The sequence below is a fragment of the Bombina bombina genome, chromosome 7, assembly GCF_027579735.1.
Source record: "Bombina bombina isolate aBomBom1 chromosome 7, aBomBom1.pri, whole genome shotgun sequence".
In the NCBI taxonomy this organism is placed as follows: Eukaryota; Metazoa; Chordata; class Amphibia; order Anura; family Bombinatoridae; genus Bombina; species Bombina bombina.
The window spans coordinates 552,496,265-552,514,590 of NC_069505.1; the positions used below are offsets into that span (position 1 = coordinate 552,496,265).

Here is an 18,326-nt window from a genome sequence, read left to right on the forward strand (position 1 = left end):
TAAGGAGCTGCTGGAGCTGCAGTGTTTTAGCTGTTGAGTGGGGCTTTGTTTATGTATTTAACACCTTTACAAGGGTTAAACATATAGTTATCTAGGGTCAGTAATGCAAAAGTGTCATTCTGTAAACAAATTAGGGCATGTCACTTTTAGAATGTCCCATAATCTATATAGAGTATAAAGTGAGTTTTAAAGTAAAGCACAGCAAAAATAGTAATATATAATATAAATGCAGAGTAATATCAAAAATATAAATGTGTACAGAGAAAATAAATAATTTATACAGAGAAAAATATAATATAAATGTATGTAGAGAATAAAATTACATTTATACAGATAATAATAACATAAATGTAAATAGGGAATACAATAGTATAAATGCACAGAATAATATACTATAAAGTTAAGCAGATAATATAATATAAAGAGAAGCTGCCCAGCCCAGCATATGTCAGTACAAGGGTTGCCAGTCTTGTGATTATAAGGTTAAATAGCCTGCACTCTTGCTACTAATCCCCACACATTAAAATACCTGTTGCTTTGCTAGAATAGGAACCTGGAGGAATCCCTTTCTCCTGAAGTACACTGTCTTTCAATCTTGCCGCGCTAGTTCTAAACCCCGCCCCTCCCAATTCTATGTAATTAAAACAACACATCTGGCTGCTAACTAAGGGGGAGGGGAGTTTGTATAAACAATAGTCAGTCACACTCACAGTTTAGAGCCAGTCATCAGATTCACCATCAGTCATTGTACCACTACCACCAGCAATTGTGTTATATGTGTGTGAGCATAGTAAATTGAGCTGGTGCACAGCTCAGTTTAAGAAGTGGATAAACATACTGTGTATTTTAAAAATAAATGTACGTGGAGGTACTGAAGAACCAAGCAGAGCAGAGGCAACTATGGACTAACTTACAGGGACAGCGGGAGAGACAAAATTCGGGACTTGCACATGAAAATCGGATCTTTTCCAGATAAGCCCCGCCACTAATGCAAAACGTGCACGCGCGAAAAGTTAAGCCCCGCCACTGGTGCCTTCTTACTTCCTGTTCCCTCTTAACGCACAAATTTGCTCTGTCAGAAGCCAGGACTGTGGGTTTCCTGATGTTTTGCAACACGAAATATGAATGATTTGTTTTTTTATCTTTTCGTGGTCTGCACAGACAAGTGCGTTGTATATGTTATTAATCCCAAAATCATTGTGTGGTTTAGGAGACAGCAATTCATTCTGTAACATCTCTGGCAGTCGCATGTGGTTTAGGAGACAGCAATTCATTCTGTAACATCTCTGGCAGTCGGATGGTTAATATTTCCACTGACAGTAAGGGGTTGATATCTACCAGTCAGACGCTCAAATGTGCAAGTGTTCCTGACAAGTTTGCCCCGTATCTGCGAAGTTGCGAACAGGGTTTGTAATTTATGGCATAAGGAGTAAAGTTTGAATTTGAACACAAACGTTTTGCTTATTGCAAGTGACATGTAATTTATGGCATAAGGAGTAAAGTTTGAATTTGAACACAAACGTTTTGCTTATTGCAAGTGACATGTAATTTATGGCATAAGGAGTAAAGTTTGACAGCTAATAAGTATAGAAACTATGTACGCTTTAAAAATAAACCAATCTAGGCATTTGCAAATTAAATTATGTTTTAGGAACCACTCAGAATTTCAAGCAACCAGACATATAATTTTATAGGTTTCAGAGTGATTTTACAAAGTAAGAAGTCTAAATGAACCCATTTTTTGGGTGGCGGGGCTTAACTTTTTGGCGGGGCTTATCTGGAAAAGATCCTGAAAATCTCTGATGTCGCTATGGATCCCTAGAGAATGCAATCACAGATATAAAGCTCCTGTTGCCTTTATAAAGCAGAAGCAGCCCTTCCATGTGCTCCTCCTGAATGCCTAGCTGTGCGCTCTCTGCCCCAGCCAGCTCTTACTAACTTACCTCAGGAACTAGTTTGCCCCTGCTCTCCCACTTATGCTTTAATTACCTACATCATGGAAGGCTCAGTAAAATCTATGCCTACCCCTATTAATTTACTCTATTTTCTGAGAGCAATAAAAATAATATATAGGCTTACAGGATGCCCATCCATTGAAATGGTCTCAAATCTGAATAAATGTGGTCTCGGATCTTTGGCTTCCACCTTCGGAGAGTGGATTCAAATCTGCCTCACAGTTGGGGGCTGATGTGGCCTTACCCCATATCCTGAAATTTGAACACTACAGAATTTAAAGTTTCTTGACCTCTTGGGGCTTTAAACCTCAGTTAGCCCGCCCACTGACCCCGTGGGAGTCCACTTGGAACCAAGGAATGAGGCTATATAGACCCCTCTCTAGACACTATACCCTGTTGGACTCTAATCTAAACTCAGATTTAACTCCCCACCTTGCAAAGTGGGAATCCCTGCTTGATAAATCACTTACAGTAGATGATTGGGGACAAGCGCTTGAGCGTACCAAAAAGGCCATACATTGCACCACCTTATTTGAGACTTATTACAAGTTGGTGGCTCATTGGTACTATGTGCCCACCAGGTTGGCTAAAATATTTTCTAGCGCATCCCCGTATTGTTGGAGAGGTTGTGGTCAGAGAGGGGATTCTCTACACATCTGGTGGGAATGCCCCAAAATTCGCCCCTTATGGACAAAATGTTTTAGAGCCCTTCCCAAATTGGGAGTCTCATTACGTAGCTCTCCCGCAGTTGCCCTGCTACACATAGGTACCCACTCTATCCCTAAGCATCATGCTTACATATGCATATACCTTTTCATGTCCATTAAACATCTGATAGCTTCTGACTGGAAATCAGAGTCCCCACCTAGCTGGACAAGAGTCTGCTCCTATATGGCCTACTTATATACTATGGAAAAAAGCATATTTTATAATTTAGGTAATTCCGACCTCTTCGAGCTTACATGGGCTGACTGGAAAGACACATACGATACAACCTGGAAACCTAATGTTCTCTCTTCCTGTTAGCTTCTCATGGGGGGGGCATAGGATCTGACTTGGGGATAGACCTGCCTTGACCCAGATGGCTTCCATGAAGCACCCACTCATGACCAACGATATATCCCCCCTCCCTTTCCCTCCCCCCCCCATCTCACTTCTAGACTTCTATCCTTTCCCTTCTTCTCCTGGCCAAGAGACCTTTGGGTCTCCCCCACCCGTGTTATAAGGTACCACTATGTATTATGGCTAATTTCTGTGTTATTGGTATCGCCTTGAACAGAGTACTATCCATTTCACAATGTGTAACATTATACTGCTCAGAGGACGAGTTGTGCCCTCATACTGTTAATTTTCTCTTTGTTTTGTTTTTCTCTTCTTACTTACATATTCTCACTTGTAAACATGATAAGATCAATAAAGCTCTTTTGAAAATTCAAAAAAAAAATAAAAAAAAAAATATATATATATATTTTCTCCTAATATACATTAATTTACTGATTTGCATGTTATCGAAGTAATGCGTACTACAGGGTATTATTGTAGACCGGTATCTAGGCTGGCTCAGTAAATTGCTTTAACTTTTAAAAGGACGATGATTCTTTCCAAACCAGGCCTTTGTTATGTTGTCATTTTATCCCCCAAATGTTTTAACAGCCATCTCTTTACCTTAGCATAATACACTGATCTTTGTTTTAAAACTATATTTGAAGCAAGCGGAAATATAGCAGAAAATTAAGAATTGTAAAAAACACACACTTAATCAGTATTTAACATGCTATGCAAATATTTCCTTTAATAACCAACCATCCACAGCAGATTAAAAAACATGAGCTTAAATGTGCCACCTTAACTGACAAGTGCTTCCTTCCGTTCCAACTTCCACTTCATAACTGACTGTGTCGTGACTGTCTCTCTGTATCCACAGACAGAGCACTTGCAGAGTCGCCGCTCATAACCCCAGCCCTCCACAGTACTGCACATTTGAGCGTGCACCTGACCCGCCCCTCAGAAAAGTTCCCGGGCAAAAAAAAACAACAAGTTTTTTTAAATGTAAAATAATATGACTTGTGAAAAGTGTAAAAAATTTTTTTTAATGACCCCACATATTCAGTGCAGTAGCGGCCAAGTGCCGCCCCCCCCAAAACCTGCCGCCTAGGCACCGGCCTTGTCGGCCTATGCGTTAACACGCCCCTGCATCTCATACAAATAACTCTTATTATTTAATCCCCTGCCATATGGTTGCTCAGATTAAATTCGTATAAACTCCCTCTAGTGCTTAGTTCCATGCCATTTGTTGGTAACTGTTTGCAATTAAAGAGCCCTGATTCTACACAGTATTTCCTTTATAAAATTTTACTAATAACAGCACTCCCTCATACTTGGTAACAAACAGTAATACAAGTCCCTCCATTACAGTATTAAATAACATACAAATAACTAATCTCACATTCTATATCTGTAAAAGATTATTTATATGCTGATAAAATAGCTTGTGAATCATTAGATCTATTTTTTAGAACTGAAAATTTGTAAGTTGTATTGTACTTGCCCCTACCTTTTCATTGGTCAGTGTCCATAATTATCGCAGGTTATGTTATATATGGTGAGGTTTTCTAAATATACCCTGTGCCTTTGTGATCTTCACTGGTATGGGTAGGTAACGTTTTGTGTCCCTTATTACATATAATGATGTTATGTATATTGCTGGTCTTATATATAATCTCATGTGATATAAATATTGTTATCTATTCTATAACTATAAAACAAGGTTCTCCATCTGAGATCCATGAGTGGTCTCCTTTCGTTTCAGGTTACCAACTATAACGCCGTATTATGTCTACTGTTTAGGGGTCCAAGAGTGGCCTCATATAACATGGAGTTGGTATACAGATTGCATGGCAAGTATTTTCTGATACACAGAATGTAAAGGTCATAAATTCATGTTATATATATATATGTGACAGATGGAAGTCATGTAACCATTTATTATTGTACTGTTTAATATGTGTTGACGTTTAATATTTGTAAGCATTGAACCAAACCTCAATAAAAACTATTTAAAAAAAAAAAAACTAATCTACATTTATTTAAAACAACAAATATTACCTTTTTGATTATAGTACAGTACTATCTTTTTGAGGGTACTATGTATACAAAAGTATTAAAAATATATATAAAACTACATTTAGGTTGTATGTATAAGCTGTATTATGACATGTAAATGTTGCCTAAATTACATAAACTATTTTTGCTCAAATTTAATCCCATCTCCTCTTCAAGCTGCCCCATTTTACAGAAATAAATTTACTGTCCGGAAAAAAAATAAAAAATAATCCTATTTAAAGCTAAATACTTACCTGTAAAATAAACCCTAATATAGCTACAATATAAATAATAATTACATTGTAGCTATTTTAGGATTTATATTTATTTTACAGGCAACTTTGTATTTATTTTAACTAGGTACAATAGCTATTAAATAGTTATTTACTATTTAATAGCTACCTAGTTAAAATAATTACAAAATGACCTGTAAAATAAATCCTAACCTAAGTTACAATTAAACCTAACACTACACTATCAATAAATTAATTAACTAAACTACCTACAATTACCTACAATTAAATCAACTAAACTAAATTACAATAAAAACAAACACTAAATTACAAAAAAACAAACACTAAATTACAAAACAAATTACAAGAATTTTAAACTAATTACACCTACTTTAAGCCCCCTAAACAAATAACAAAGCCCCCCAAAATAAAAAAATGCCCTACCCTATTCTAAAATAAAAATTTAACAGCTCTATTACCTTACCAGCCCTTAAAAGGGCTTTTTGCAGGGCATGCCCCAAAGAAATCAGCTCTTTTGCCTGTAAAAAAAACATACAATACCCCCCCCCAACATTACAACCCACCACCCACATACCCCTAATCTAACCCACCCAAACCCCCTTTAAAAAACCTAACACTAAGCCCCTGAACATCTTCCTACCTTGTCTTCACCCAGCCGGGTACCATCCGATCCGTCCAGAAGAGGGTCCGAAGTCTTCATCCTATCCGGCCAGAAGAGGTCCTCCAGAGGGTCCGAAGTCTTCATCCTATCCGGCCAGAAGAGATCCTAGAATGCAAGCTCAATCTGATTGGCTGATTGGATCAGCCAATCCGATTGAACTTGAATCTGATTGGCTGATTCAATCAGCCAATCAGATTTTTCCTACCTTAATTTCGATTGGCTGATAGAATCCTATCAGCCAATCGGAATTCGAGGGACGCCATCTTGGATGACGTCCTTTAAAGGAACCTTCATTTGGCGTTAGGACGTCGGAAGAAGAGGATGGATCCGCGCCGGCTGCTTCAAGATGGACCCGCTCCGCTCCGGATGGAAGAAGATAGAAGATGCCGCCTGGATGAAGACTTTGGACCCTCTGGAGGACCTCTTCTGGCCGGATAGGATGAAGCCTTCGGACCCTCTGGAGGACCTCTTCTGGCCAGATAGGATGAAGACTTCGGACCCTCTGGAGGACCTCTTCTGGCCGGATAGGATGAAGACTTTGGACCCTCTGGAGTACCTCTTCTGGCCGGATAGGATGAAGACTTCGGACCCACTGGAGGACCTCTTCTGACCGGATAGGATGAAGACTTCGGACCCTCTTCTGGACGGATTGGATGGTACCCGGCTGGGTGAAGACAAGGTAGGAAGATCTTCAGGGGCTTAGTGTTAGGTTTTTTAAAGGAGGTTTGGGTGGGTTAGATTAGGGGTATGTGGGTGGTGGGTTGTAATGTTGGGGGGGTATTGTATGTTTTTTTTACAGGCAAAAGAGCTGATTTCTTTGGGGCATGCCCCGCAAAAAACCATTTTAAGGGCTGGTAAGGTAATAGAGCTGTTAACTTTTTATTTTAGAATAGGGTAAGGCATTTTTTTTATTTTGGGGGGCTTTGTTATTTCTTTAGGGGGCTTAGAGTAGGTGTAATTAGTTTAAAATTCATGTAATCTTTTTTTATTTTTTGTAATTTAGTTTAGTTGATTTAATTGTAGGTAATTGTAGGTAGTTTAGTTAATTAATTTATTGATAGTGTAGTGTTAGGTTTAATTGTAACTTAGGTTAGGATTTATTTTACAGGTAATTTTGTAATTATTTTAACTAGGTAGCTATTAAATAGTAAATCACTATTTAATAGCTATTGTACCTAGTTAAAATAAATACAAAGTTGCCTGTAAAATAAATATAAATCCTAAAATATATACAATGTAATTATGATTTATATTGTAGCTATATTAGGGTTTATTTTACAGGTAAGTATTTAGCTTTAATTAGGATTATTTTTTTTAATAAGAAATAATTTATTTTGTTAGAATAAAATTATATTTAACTTAGGGGGGTGTTAGGGTTAGGGTTAGACTTAGCTTTAGGGGTTAATACATTTATTAGAGTAGCAGCTAGGTCCGGTCGGTAGATTAGGGGTTAATACTTGAAGTTAGGTGTTGCAGATGTTAGGGAGGGCAGATTAGGGGTCAATACTATTTATTATAGGGTTTGCAAGGCGGGAGTGCGGCGGTTAAGGGGTTAATACATTTATTATAGTGGGGGCGAGGTCCGGTGGGCAGATTAGGGGTTAATAATTGTAGGTAAGGTAGCGACAACGTTGGGGCGGCAGATTAGGGGTTAATAAATATAATATAGGGGTCGGCGATGTTGTGGGCAGCAGATCAGGGGTACATAGGTAAAATGTAGGTTGCGCCGGTGTCCGGAGCGGCAGATTAGGGGTTAATAATAAAATGCAGGGGTCAGCGATAGTGGGGGCAGCAGATTAGGGGTTAATAAGTGTAAGGTTAGGGGTGTTTAGACTCAGGGTACATGTTAGGGTGTTAGGTGCAGACTTAGAGAGTTTTTCCCCATAGGAAACAATGGGGCTGCGTTATAAACTTAGCCCTGCTTTTTTGCAGGTGTTAGGTTTTTTTTCAGCCCAAACTGCCCCATTATTTTCTATGGGGGAATCGTGCACGAGCACGTTTTTCCAGCTAGCCACTACCATAAGCAACGCTGGTATTGAGAGTTGAAGTGGCGGTAAATATGCCTCTACGCACCCTTTTTGGAGCCTAACGCAGCCCTTCAGAGAACTCTCAATACCAGCGTTATTTAAAAGGTGCGGGGGGAAAAAAACATGCGTAGCTAACGCACCCCTTTGGCCGCAAAAGTCTAAATCTAGGCGATATTTTCTACATCAACATCAACATTTGGAATTTGTCTATTCAGTATCATATCATAAAAATATAAATTTAATTATAAATAATAATTATTTTTTTGTTGCTGATTATTGGTTAAAATTATGGTGAAAAAAAATGTTTCTGCAGATTACATACTTAGATATGCAGATGTTTTTAATTATTTTTTTGTATGTTAATTATACATTACATTTTTAAAGGATTGTTCAAGACCATCTACTAACTATAGGAATAACTTTATAAAAAATTGTTCATAAAAAATAATAATGTGTTTTATTTTTATTTTCAGTTAATGTTTTTTTTTTTTATCTTTATATACTTTATAGCTGCCTATGGATTGATCTACAAATCCCATATCATCATACAATATGGTTCCTTTTACTGACCATTTGATGTAGAAGATATGGAGGCCAGAAATCAGACACAAGGTTCTTTCATACTCCTTGGGTTTTCTGATAAACCTTACTTACGTCTCCCTCTCTTTTTCTTCCTTCTAATTTCATATTGTTTTTGTTTAATGGGGAATTTGTTTATTTCTGTACTTATTTCAACAAAAAGTCAGCTTCATACACCTATGTACTTTTTGCTTGGAATTCTGTCTCTGATCGATATTTGCATGATGTCCGTCACCATTCCCAGAACTCTGTTTGGCCTTCTTTCTAGAAACAACTCAATTTCCTTCGTTGGTTGCTTTCTACAGCTCTTCCTATTCTTTGCAGTTGGAATCATGGACAGCTTTCTTCTAGCTATCATGTCAGTAGACCGATATGTTGCAGTCTGCCAGCCATTGCGTTATTTAAGCATAATGAGCAAAAAGGTGTGTATTAGTCTTGTAATTTCATCATGGGTTATAGCTTGCCTCCACTCAATGTTGCACACAATTATGATCTCCTCTCTTGTTTATTGCACTTTTGTTGTTTATCACTTTTTTTGTGATGGACCTGCCATGGTGATGATCTCTTGTTCAGACACCTTTTTTATTCAGATGACTGTGTTTGTTGAAGGTTCAGTAATTTTAATTAGTCCAGTCCTCTTCATCTTAGGATCTTACACCCTCATCATAAGGGCTGTTTTAAGGTTGAGCACTTCCAATGGTAGAAAGAGAACCTTCTCAACATGCACCTCCCATTTAACAATGGTCATAATTTTCTATAGCTCTGTCATATTCATGTACTGCCGTCCAAGCATCCTCTACTCACCCGTGTATGATCGTGTGGTCAGTGTGCTCTACACTGTCCTTACTCCAATGCTCAATCCTTTTATATATAGTCTGAGAAACAAGGAAGTAAAAAATGCAATGAAAAGGTCATAGAGGAAAACAGAAAATGAACAATGGAAGAAAAACAGAGTAGAAGAATAAAACTGTATGGACTTGCTTCTTATATGAAGAATAAAGAACAAATTAATTTAAAATATCTATTTTTCATTCATAAATTGTGTTTACATCTTGTTTATACACCTCTGGTATTCAAATGATTCAATTGTCGAAGGTTCACTTAGGCCTAGATTTGGAGTTTGGCGGTAGCCGTGAAAACCAGCGTTAGAGGCTCCTAACGCTGGTTTAAGGCTACCGCCGGTATTTGGAGTCATTAAAAGAAGGGTCTAACGCTCACTTTTCAGCCGCGACTTTTCCATACCGCAGATCCCCTTACATCAATTGCGTATCCTATCTTTTCAATGGGATCTTTCTAACTCCGGTATTTAGAGTCGTGGCTGAAGTGAGCGTTAGAAATCTAACGACAAAACTCCAGCCGCAGAAAAAAGTCAGTAGTTAAGAGCTTTCTGGGCTAACGCCGGTTCATAAAGCTCTTAACTACTGTGCCCTAAAGTACACTAACACCCATAAACTACCTATGTACCCCTAAACCGAGGTCCCCCCACATCGCCGCCACTCGATTAAATTTTTTTAACCCCTAATCTGCCGACCGCCACCTACGTTATACTTATGTACCCCTAATCTGCTGCCCCTAACACCGCCAACCCCTATATTATATTTATTAACCCCTAACCTGCCCCCCACAACGTCGCAGCCAGCTACCTACAATAATTAACCCCTAATCTGCCAACTGCAAAGAGCCGCCACCTACATTATAGCTATGTACCCCTAATCTGCTGCCCCTAACACCGCCGACCCCTATATTATATTTATTAACCCCTAACATGCCCCCCACAACGTCGCAGCCAGCTACCTACAATAATTAACCCCTAATCTGCCGACCGCAAAGAGCCGCCACCTACATTATAGCTATGTACCCCTAATCTGCTGCCCCTAACACCGCCGACCCCTATATTATATTTATTAACCCCTAATCTGCCCCCCACAACGTCGCCGCTACCTACCTACACTTATTAACCCCTAATCTGCCGACCTCAAAGCGCCACCACCTACGTTATCCTTATGTACCCCTAATCTGCTGCCCCTAACACCGCCGACCCCTATATTATATTTATTAACCCCTAATCTGCCCCCCACAACGTCGCATCCACCTGCCTACACTTATTAACCCCTAATCTGCCGACCGGACCGCACTGCTATTATAATAAAGTTATTAACCCCTAATCCGCCTCACTAACCCTATAATAAATAGTATTAACCCCTAATCTGCCCTCCCTAACATCGCCGACACCTAACTTCAAACATTAACCCCTAATCTGCCGACTGGAGCTCACCGCTATTCTAATAAATGTATTAACCCCTAAAGCTAAGTCTAACCCTAACACTAACACCCCCCTAACTTAAATATAATTTAAATCTAACGAAATTAATTAACTCTTATTAAATAAATTATTCCTATTTAAAGCTAAATACTTACCTGTAAAATAAATCCTAATATAGCTACAATATAAATTATAATTATATTATAGCTATTTTAGGATTTATATTTATTTTACAGGTAACTTTGTATTTATTTTAACCAGGTACAATAGCTATTAAATAGTTAAGAACTATTTAATAGTTACCTAGTTAAAATAAGTACAAAATTACCTGTAAAATAAATCCTAACCTAAGTTGCAATTAAACCTAACACTATACTATCATTAAATTAATTAAATAAAATACCTACAATTACCTACAATTAAACCTAACACTACACTATCAATACATTAATTAAATACAATACCTACAAATAACTACAATGAAATAAACTAACTAAAGTACAAAAAATAAAAAAGAACTAAGTTACAAAAAATAAAAAAATATTTACAAACATTAGAAATATATTACAACAATTTTAAACTAATTACACCTACTCTAAGCCCCCTAATAAAATAACAAAGCCCCCCAAAATAAAAAAAATGCCCTACCCTATTCTAAATTACTAAAGTTCAAAGCTCTTTTACCTTACCAGCCCTGAACAGGGCCCTTTGCGGGGCATGCCCCAAGAAGTTCAGCTCTTTTGCCTGTAAAAAAAAACATACAATACCCCCCCCCAACATTACAACCCACCACCCACATACCCCTAATCTAACCCAAACCCCCCTTAAATAAACCTAACACTAAGCCCCTGAAGATCTCCCTACCTTGAGTCGTCTTCACCCAGCCGAGCCAAATTCTTCATCCAAGCGGAGCAAGAAGAGGTCCCCCATCCGGTAGAAGTCTTCATCCAAGCGGGGCAGAAGAGGTCTTCCATCCGATTGAAGTCTTCATCCAAGCGGGATCTTCTATCGTCATCCATCCGGAGTGGAGCGGCAGCATCCTGAAGACCTCCGACGCGGAACATCCATCCTGGCCGACGACTGAACGACGAATGACGGTTCCTTTAAATGACGTCATCCAAGATGGCGTCCCTCGAATTCCGATTGGCTGATAGGATTCTATCAGCCAATCGGAATTAAGGTAGGAATATTCTGATTGGCTGATTGGATTAGGGGCAGCAGATTAGGGGTACATAGGGATAATGTAAGTAGCAGCAGTTTACGGAGCGGCAGATTAGGGGTTAATAATAATATGCAGGGGTCAGCGATAGCGGGGGCGGCAGATTAGGGGTTAATAAGTGTAAGGTTAGGGGTGTTTAGACTCGGGGTACATGTTAGAGTGTTAGGTGCAGACGTAGGAAGTGTTTCCCCATAGCAAACAATGGGGCTGCGTTAGGAGCTGAACGCTGCTTTTTTGCAGGTGTTAGGTTTTTTTTCAGCTCAAACAGCCCCATTGTTTCCTATGGGGGAATCGTGCACGAGCACGTTTTTGAGGCTGGCCGCGTCCGTAAGCAACTCTGGTATCGAGAGTTGCAGTTGCGTTAAATATGCTCTACGCTCCTTTTTTGGAGCCTAACGCAGACATTCTGTGGACTCTCAATACCAGAGTTATTTTAAAGGTGCGGCCAGAAAAAAGCCAGCGTTAGCAACGCGGGTCGTTACCGACAAAACTCTAAATCTAGCCGTTAGTGTGTTTAGCCTCATACTCTTCAAATAAGGAGGTTGCCCACTTCCTGTGGTAGGAAAAAGATTTTCTCAACTTGTACCTCCCATCTAACAACGGTCATTATTTTTAAGTACTGTTATCAAAGCTCGTAGAATTAACCATATATATATTATCAATATCAAATGGGTACTCACATGCTGACCAAGCACGCCTATGTGCTGGTAGAGGTAGGCTGATAAAAAGAAAATTCAGGGCGTATTAGCTCACCCAATTAAGGTTCTCCCTTGGTCAGCATGTGAGTACCCATATGATATTGATAAAATATATATATTATTATATTCTGATTGATCTACACATGTAGTGCTTTTTTCTCTATTTCATATACATATTGTAGCACACAGGAATCTCCAGCGGTGGGTGAGCTGTTACACCCGTTAATTCTACAGCCTGCACCTACTAGCACACCAGAGTGCTTTAGCAACATGTGAGTATCCATTTGGCTCACATTGTATAAAGTTCATACCTATGTTTGATGATTCTGCTCATGAGGCTCCCCTCTGTTCTTCTTTATACTCTGCAATTTATCCGGATAAGTCTGTGAGGATGAGGCAGCCAACACATGATAATCCATTTTGATGAAGATTTCTCTACACTAAAGTATCCAATTTACTTTGGGACTAGAAATTTGTATGTATGCTAAACATTTTTTTTGATATGGTATATTGTTAACTAATAACACTCTTTATCTTGTTATATAAGCGCCCCCTTAAATGTTGTCATATCATGTAGACTATTGACTGTCTTGCAGGAACTGCTTCTGATCCAATCAGCAGTGCTAGTTACACATATGAGTTGTGCAAGTAGTGCTACTGATTGGATCAGCCATGGTTTACGCTCAGGACAAGGGGCCTATTTATCAAAGGCCTTGCGGACCTGATCCGACCTCGCTGAATGCAGAGAGCAACACGCTCTCCGTATTCAGCATTGCATCAGCAGCTCACAAGAGCTGATGGTGCAACGCCGCCCCCTGCAGACTTTGGCCGCCAGCAGGGAGGTGTCAATCAACCTGATCGTATTCGATCAGGTTGAATTACGGCGATTCCTGTCAGAGCAGGCGGACAGGGTTATGGAGCAGTGGTCTTTGTGACCGCTGCTTCATAACTGCTGTTCCTGGCGAGTCTGAAGACTCACCAGAAACATGGGCCCACAAGTTCCGTTCGGAGCTTGATAAATGGGCCCCCGACAGTGCTCTGCTAGTCTTGAGTGATATTTCTACTTTATGTTTAAACCCTTTGCGGGGGTTAAACAAAAAGTAGCGTAGTATTGATAGTCTAACAAATCAGAGCATGTCATTTTTTTACTATAATGGCCTCTTAAGAATCCAGCATTACTTTAGGACAAGGTTTGAAAACCTTTCTTTGGTGTTCTATGGTCTTTGACCATATTGACAATCGTTTTCTAAAATATTCGTCGCAGAAATATTTATACAATTTAAAGGGACATAGTATTTTTTTATATATGCATTAGAAATTATTCCCTGCACTGCAAAATATATACATGCAAAATAAAAGCAAATACAACTGTCATTTTATTCAAAAAAGATATTTTTATCTCTATTCTTTGGTGTGACCAATTAACTATAGACATAAATAAACTTTTGCACATATCAATCAGTCACTGTGACGTGTGTAGACCTATATCTGTGTTCTGCAGCCAATTAATTATTTCTCCCCTGAATGAGAAAATGTAACAAACCCAAGATGCGTGCTTCAGCTTTCCTATGCCTAGTCAGAGTCAGATATGCAACTGCACTTTGCTGATGAGGTCCAGAGAGGCTGAGACATTTATCTAAAGTTTGCTGCTTTCTCTTATTTAGAGGAGACATACCTAGTAATTCGACTGGACTTATTTTTTGGCATGATAAGACTGATATGCTACAGGATATATCTTCACTGTGAAAGGCATAGTGAGCTAAAAGAGACTGCACCCTGAATTGCACTGGCCTTTTATAAAAACAAGGACGTTTTCCCAACTTATGTTAATTCTGTTGATTACTTTCCTCTCTCAATTTTTAGTAAGTGTTCTGTATTATGTATTACACATAATTCACTCCAGATGCTCTGGCAGGGAGGGGAAATATTACAGTGTGCAGTGAAAACAGAAAAAAGAAAGTACAATGTTTATTTATTCATAATTAGACATTTTGTAGGGAATGAGGTATTGAGTTTAATTTCTCTTTAAAGAAACAGCAAACATACGGCTAGATTACGAGTTTTGCGTTATGAGGGGTGCGGTGCTAACTTGCACGTTATTGTCACCGCTCACTTACCTACAGCGCTGGTATTACAGGTTTTCCTAAACCCGGCGTTATTAGGCACGAAGTGAGCGTAGAGCAAAATTGTGCTCCATACCGCACTCCAATACCAGCGCTGCTTAAGTCAGCAATGAGCTGGTTGTACGTGCTCGTGCACGATTTCCCCATAGACATCAATGGGGAGAGCCGGCTGAAAAACAAGCCCAACACCTGCAATAAAGCAGCATGAAGCTCCGTAACGCAGCCCCATTGATTCCTATGGGAAAACTACATTTATGTTTACACCTAACACCCTAACATGAACCCCCAAGTCTAAACACCCCTAATCTTACACTTATTAACCCCTAATCTGCCGCCCCCGACATCGCCCACACTATATATATTAACCCCTAATCTGCCGCTAACGACATTGCCGACACCTACATTATACTTATGAACCCCTAACCTGCTGCCCCCAACATCGCCGACACCTACATTATATATATTAACCCCTAATCTGCCGCTAACGACATTGCCAACACCTACATTATACTTATGGACCCCTAACCTGCTGCCCCCAACATCGCCGACACCTACATAATGTTATTAACCCCTAATCTGCCACCCCCAACATTGCCGCCATTATAATAAACATATTAACCCCTAAACCGCCATACTCCCACATCGCAAACACTAGTTAACTATTATTAATCCCTAATCTGCCGCCCCTAACATCACCGCCACCTACCTACATTTATTAACCCCTAATCTGCCGCCCCCAACATCGCCGCCACTATACTAAATTTATTAACCCCTAAACCTAAGTCTAACCCTAACACCCCCTTAACCCTAACCCTAACACTCCTATTTAAAACTAAATACTTACCTATAAAATAAACCCTAAGATAGCTACAATATAACTAATAGTTACATTGTAGCTATCTTAGGGTTTATTTTTATTTTACAGGCAAGTTTGTATTTATTTTAACTAGGTAGAATAGTTACTAAATAATGATTAACTATTTACTAACTACCTAGCTAAAATAAATACAAATTTACCTGTAAAATAAAACCTAACCTGTCTTACACTAACACCTAATCTTACACTACAATTAAATAAATTACCTAAATTAAATACAATTACCTAAATTACAAAAAAAACATTAAATTACACAAAATAAAAAACAAATGATCAGATATTTAAACTAATTACACCTAATCTAATAGCCCTATCAAAATAAAAAAAGCCCCCCCCCCCCAAAAATAAAAAAAAAACCCTAGCCTAAACTAAACTACCAATAGCTCTTAAAAGGGCCTTTTGCAGGGCATTGCCCCAAAGAAATCAGCTCTTTTACATGTAAAAAAAATACAAACACCCCCCCCAACAGTAAAACCCACCACCCACACAACCAAACCCCCCAAATAAAAACCTAACTAAAAAAACCTAAGCTCTTCATTGCCCTGAAAAGGGCATTTGGATGGGCATTGCCCTTAAAAGGGCATTTAGCTCTATTGCTGTCCAAACTCTAACCTAAAAATAAAACCCACCCAATAAACCCTTAAAAAAAACTAACACTAACGCCTGAAGATCCACTTACAGTTTTGAAGAGCCGACATCCATCCTCAACGAAGCTGGGAGAAGTCCTCAACGAAGCGGCAAGAAGTCCTCAACAAAGCCGGGAGAAGTCTTCATCCAAGCAGGCAGAAGTGGCCCTCCAGACGTGCAGAAGTCTTCATCCAGACGGCATCTTCTATCTTCATCCATCCGGTGAGGAGCGGGTCCATCTTCAAGATATCCGGCGTGGAGCATCCTCTTCTTCCGACATCTAACGAAGAATGAAGATTCCTTTAAATGACTTCATCCAAGATGGCGTCCCTTGAATTCCGATTGGCTGATAGAATTCTATCAGCCAATCGGAAATTAAAGGTGAAAAATTCCTATTGGCTGATGCAATCAGCCAATAGGATTGAGCTTCAATCCTATTGGCTTCAGCCAATAGGATTGAGCTTGCATTCTATTGGCTGTTCCAATCAGACAATAGAATGTGAACTCAATCCTATTGGCTGATTGGATCAGCCAATAGGATTGAAGCTCAATCCTATTGGCTAATTGCATCAGCCAATAGGAATTTTTCACCTTTAATTCCGATTGGTTGATAGAATTCTATCAGCCAATCAAAAGTTAAGGGATGCAATCTTGGATGACGTAATTTAAAGGTACCTTCATTCTTCATTAGACATCGGAAGAAGAGGATGCTCCACACCGGATGTCTTGAAGAAGGACCCGCTCCTCGCCGGGGTTTGGTTGTGTGGGTGGTGGGTTTTACTGTTGGGGGGGTGTTTGTATTTTTACATGTAAAAGAGCTGATTTCTTTGGGGCAATGCCCCGCAAAAATCCCTTTTAAGGGCTATTTGTAGTTTAGTTTAGGATAGGGGGTTTTTTTTATTTGGGGGGGGGGCTTTTTTATTTTGATAGGGCTATTAGATTAGGTGTAATTAGTTTTAATATCTGATAATTTGTTTTTTATTTTGTGTAATTTAGTGGGGGTTTTTTTTTTGTAATTTAGGTAATTGTATTAATTTAGGTAATTGATTTAATTGTAGTGTAAGGTTAGGTGTTAGTGTAACTCAGGTTAGGTTTTATTTTACAGGTAAATTTGTATTTATTTTAGCTAGGTAGTTAGTAAATAGTTAATAACTATTTAGTAACTATTCTACCTAGTTAAATTAAATACAAACTTGCCTGTGAAATAAAAATAAACCCTAAGCTAGCTACAATGTAACTATTAGTTATATTGTAGCAAGCTTAGGGTTTATTTTATAGGTAAGTATTTAGTTTTAAATAGGAATTATTTATGTAATGATAGGAATTTTTATTTAGATTTATTTTAATTATATTTAAGTTAGGGGGTGTTAGGGTTAGGGTTAGACTTAGATTTCGGGGTTAATAACTTTAGTATAGCGGTGGCGACTTTGGGGGCAGCAGATAAGGGGTTGCGGCGATGTTAGGGACAGCAGATTAAGGGTTAATAATATTTAACTAGTGTTTGCGAGGCGGGAGTGTGGCGGTTTAGGGGTTAATATGTTTATTCTAATGGCGGCGATGTCCAGAGCGGCAGATTAGGGGTTAATAATTTTCTTTTAGTGTTTGCGATGCGGGAGGACCTCGGTTTAGGGGTTAATAGGTAGTTTATGGGTTTTAGTGTACTTTTTAACACTTTAGTTATGAGTTTTATGATGAATCTTGCGGGATAGGCTGTACCGCTCACTTTTTGGCCTCCAAAAAAAAAGCTTGTAATACTGGCGCTATGGCAGTCCCATTGAAAAAAGACTTTACGCAAATTGCGTAAGTTAATTTGCGGTACAGCCAAAAAAGTGTGCGGGACAGCTGTACCTACAAGACTCGTAATAGCAGTGGTAGTGAAAAAAGCAGCGTTATGAGCCTTAACGCTGCTTTTTTACTCATACCGCAAAACTCGTAATCTAG

General features: G+C 38.9%; 1 protein-coding gene across 1 annotated transcript; it reads left to right on the forward strand.

Annotated features, from left to right (window-relative positions):
- Nucleotides 1-8,802: 8,802 nt before the first annotated feature.
- LOC128636556 (olfactory receptor-like protein DTMT) lies at nucleotides 8,803-9,495 on the forward strand. Its single transcript, XM_053689551.1, has one exon. The coding sequence runs from the start codon at nucleotides 8,803-8,805 to the stop codon at nucleotides 9,493-9,495; it is 693 nt and encodes a 230-aa protein (XP_053545526.1).
- Nucleotides 9,496-18,326: the final 8,831 nt, after the last annotated feature.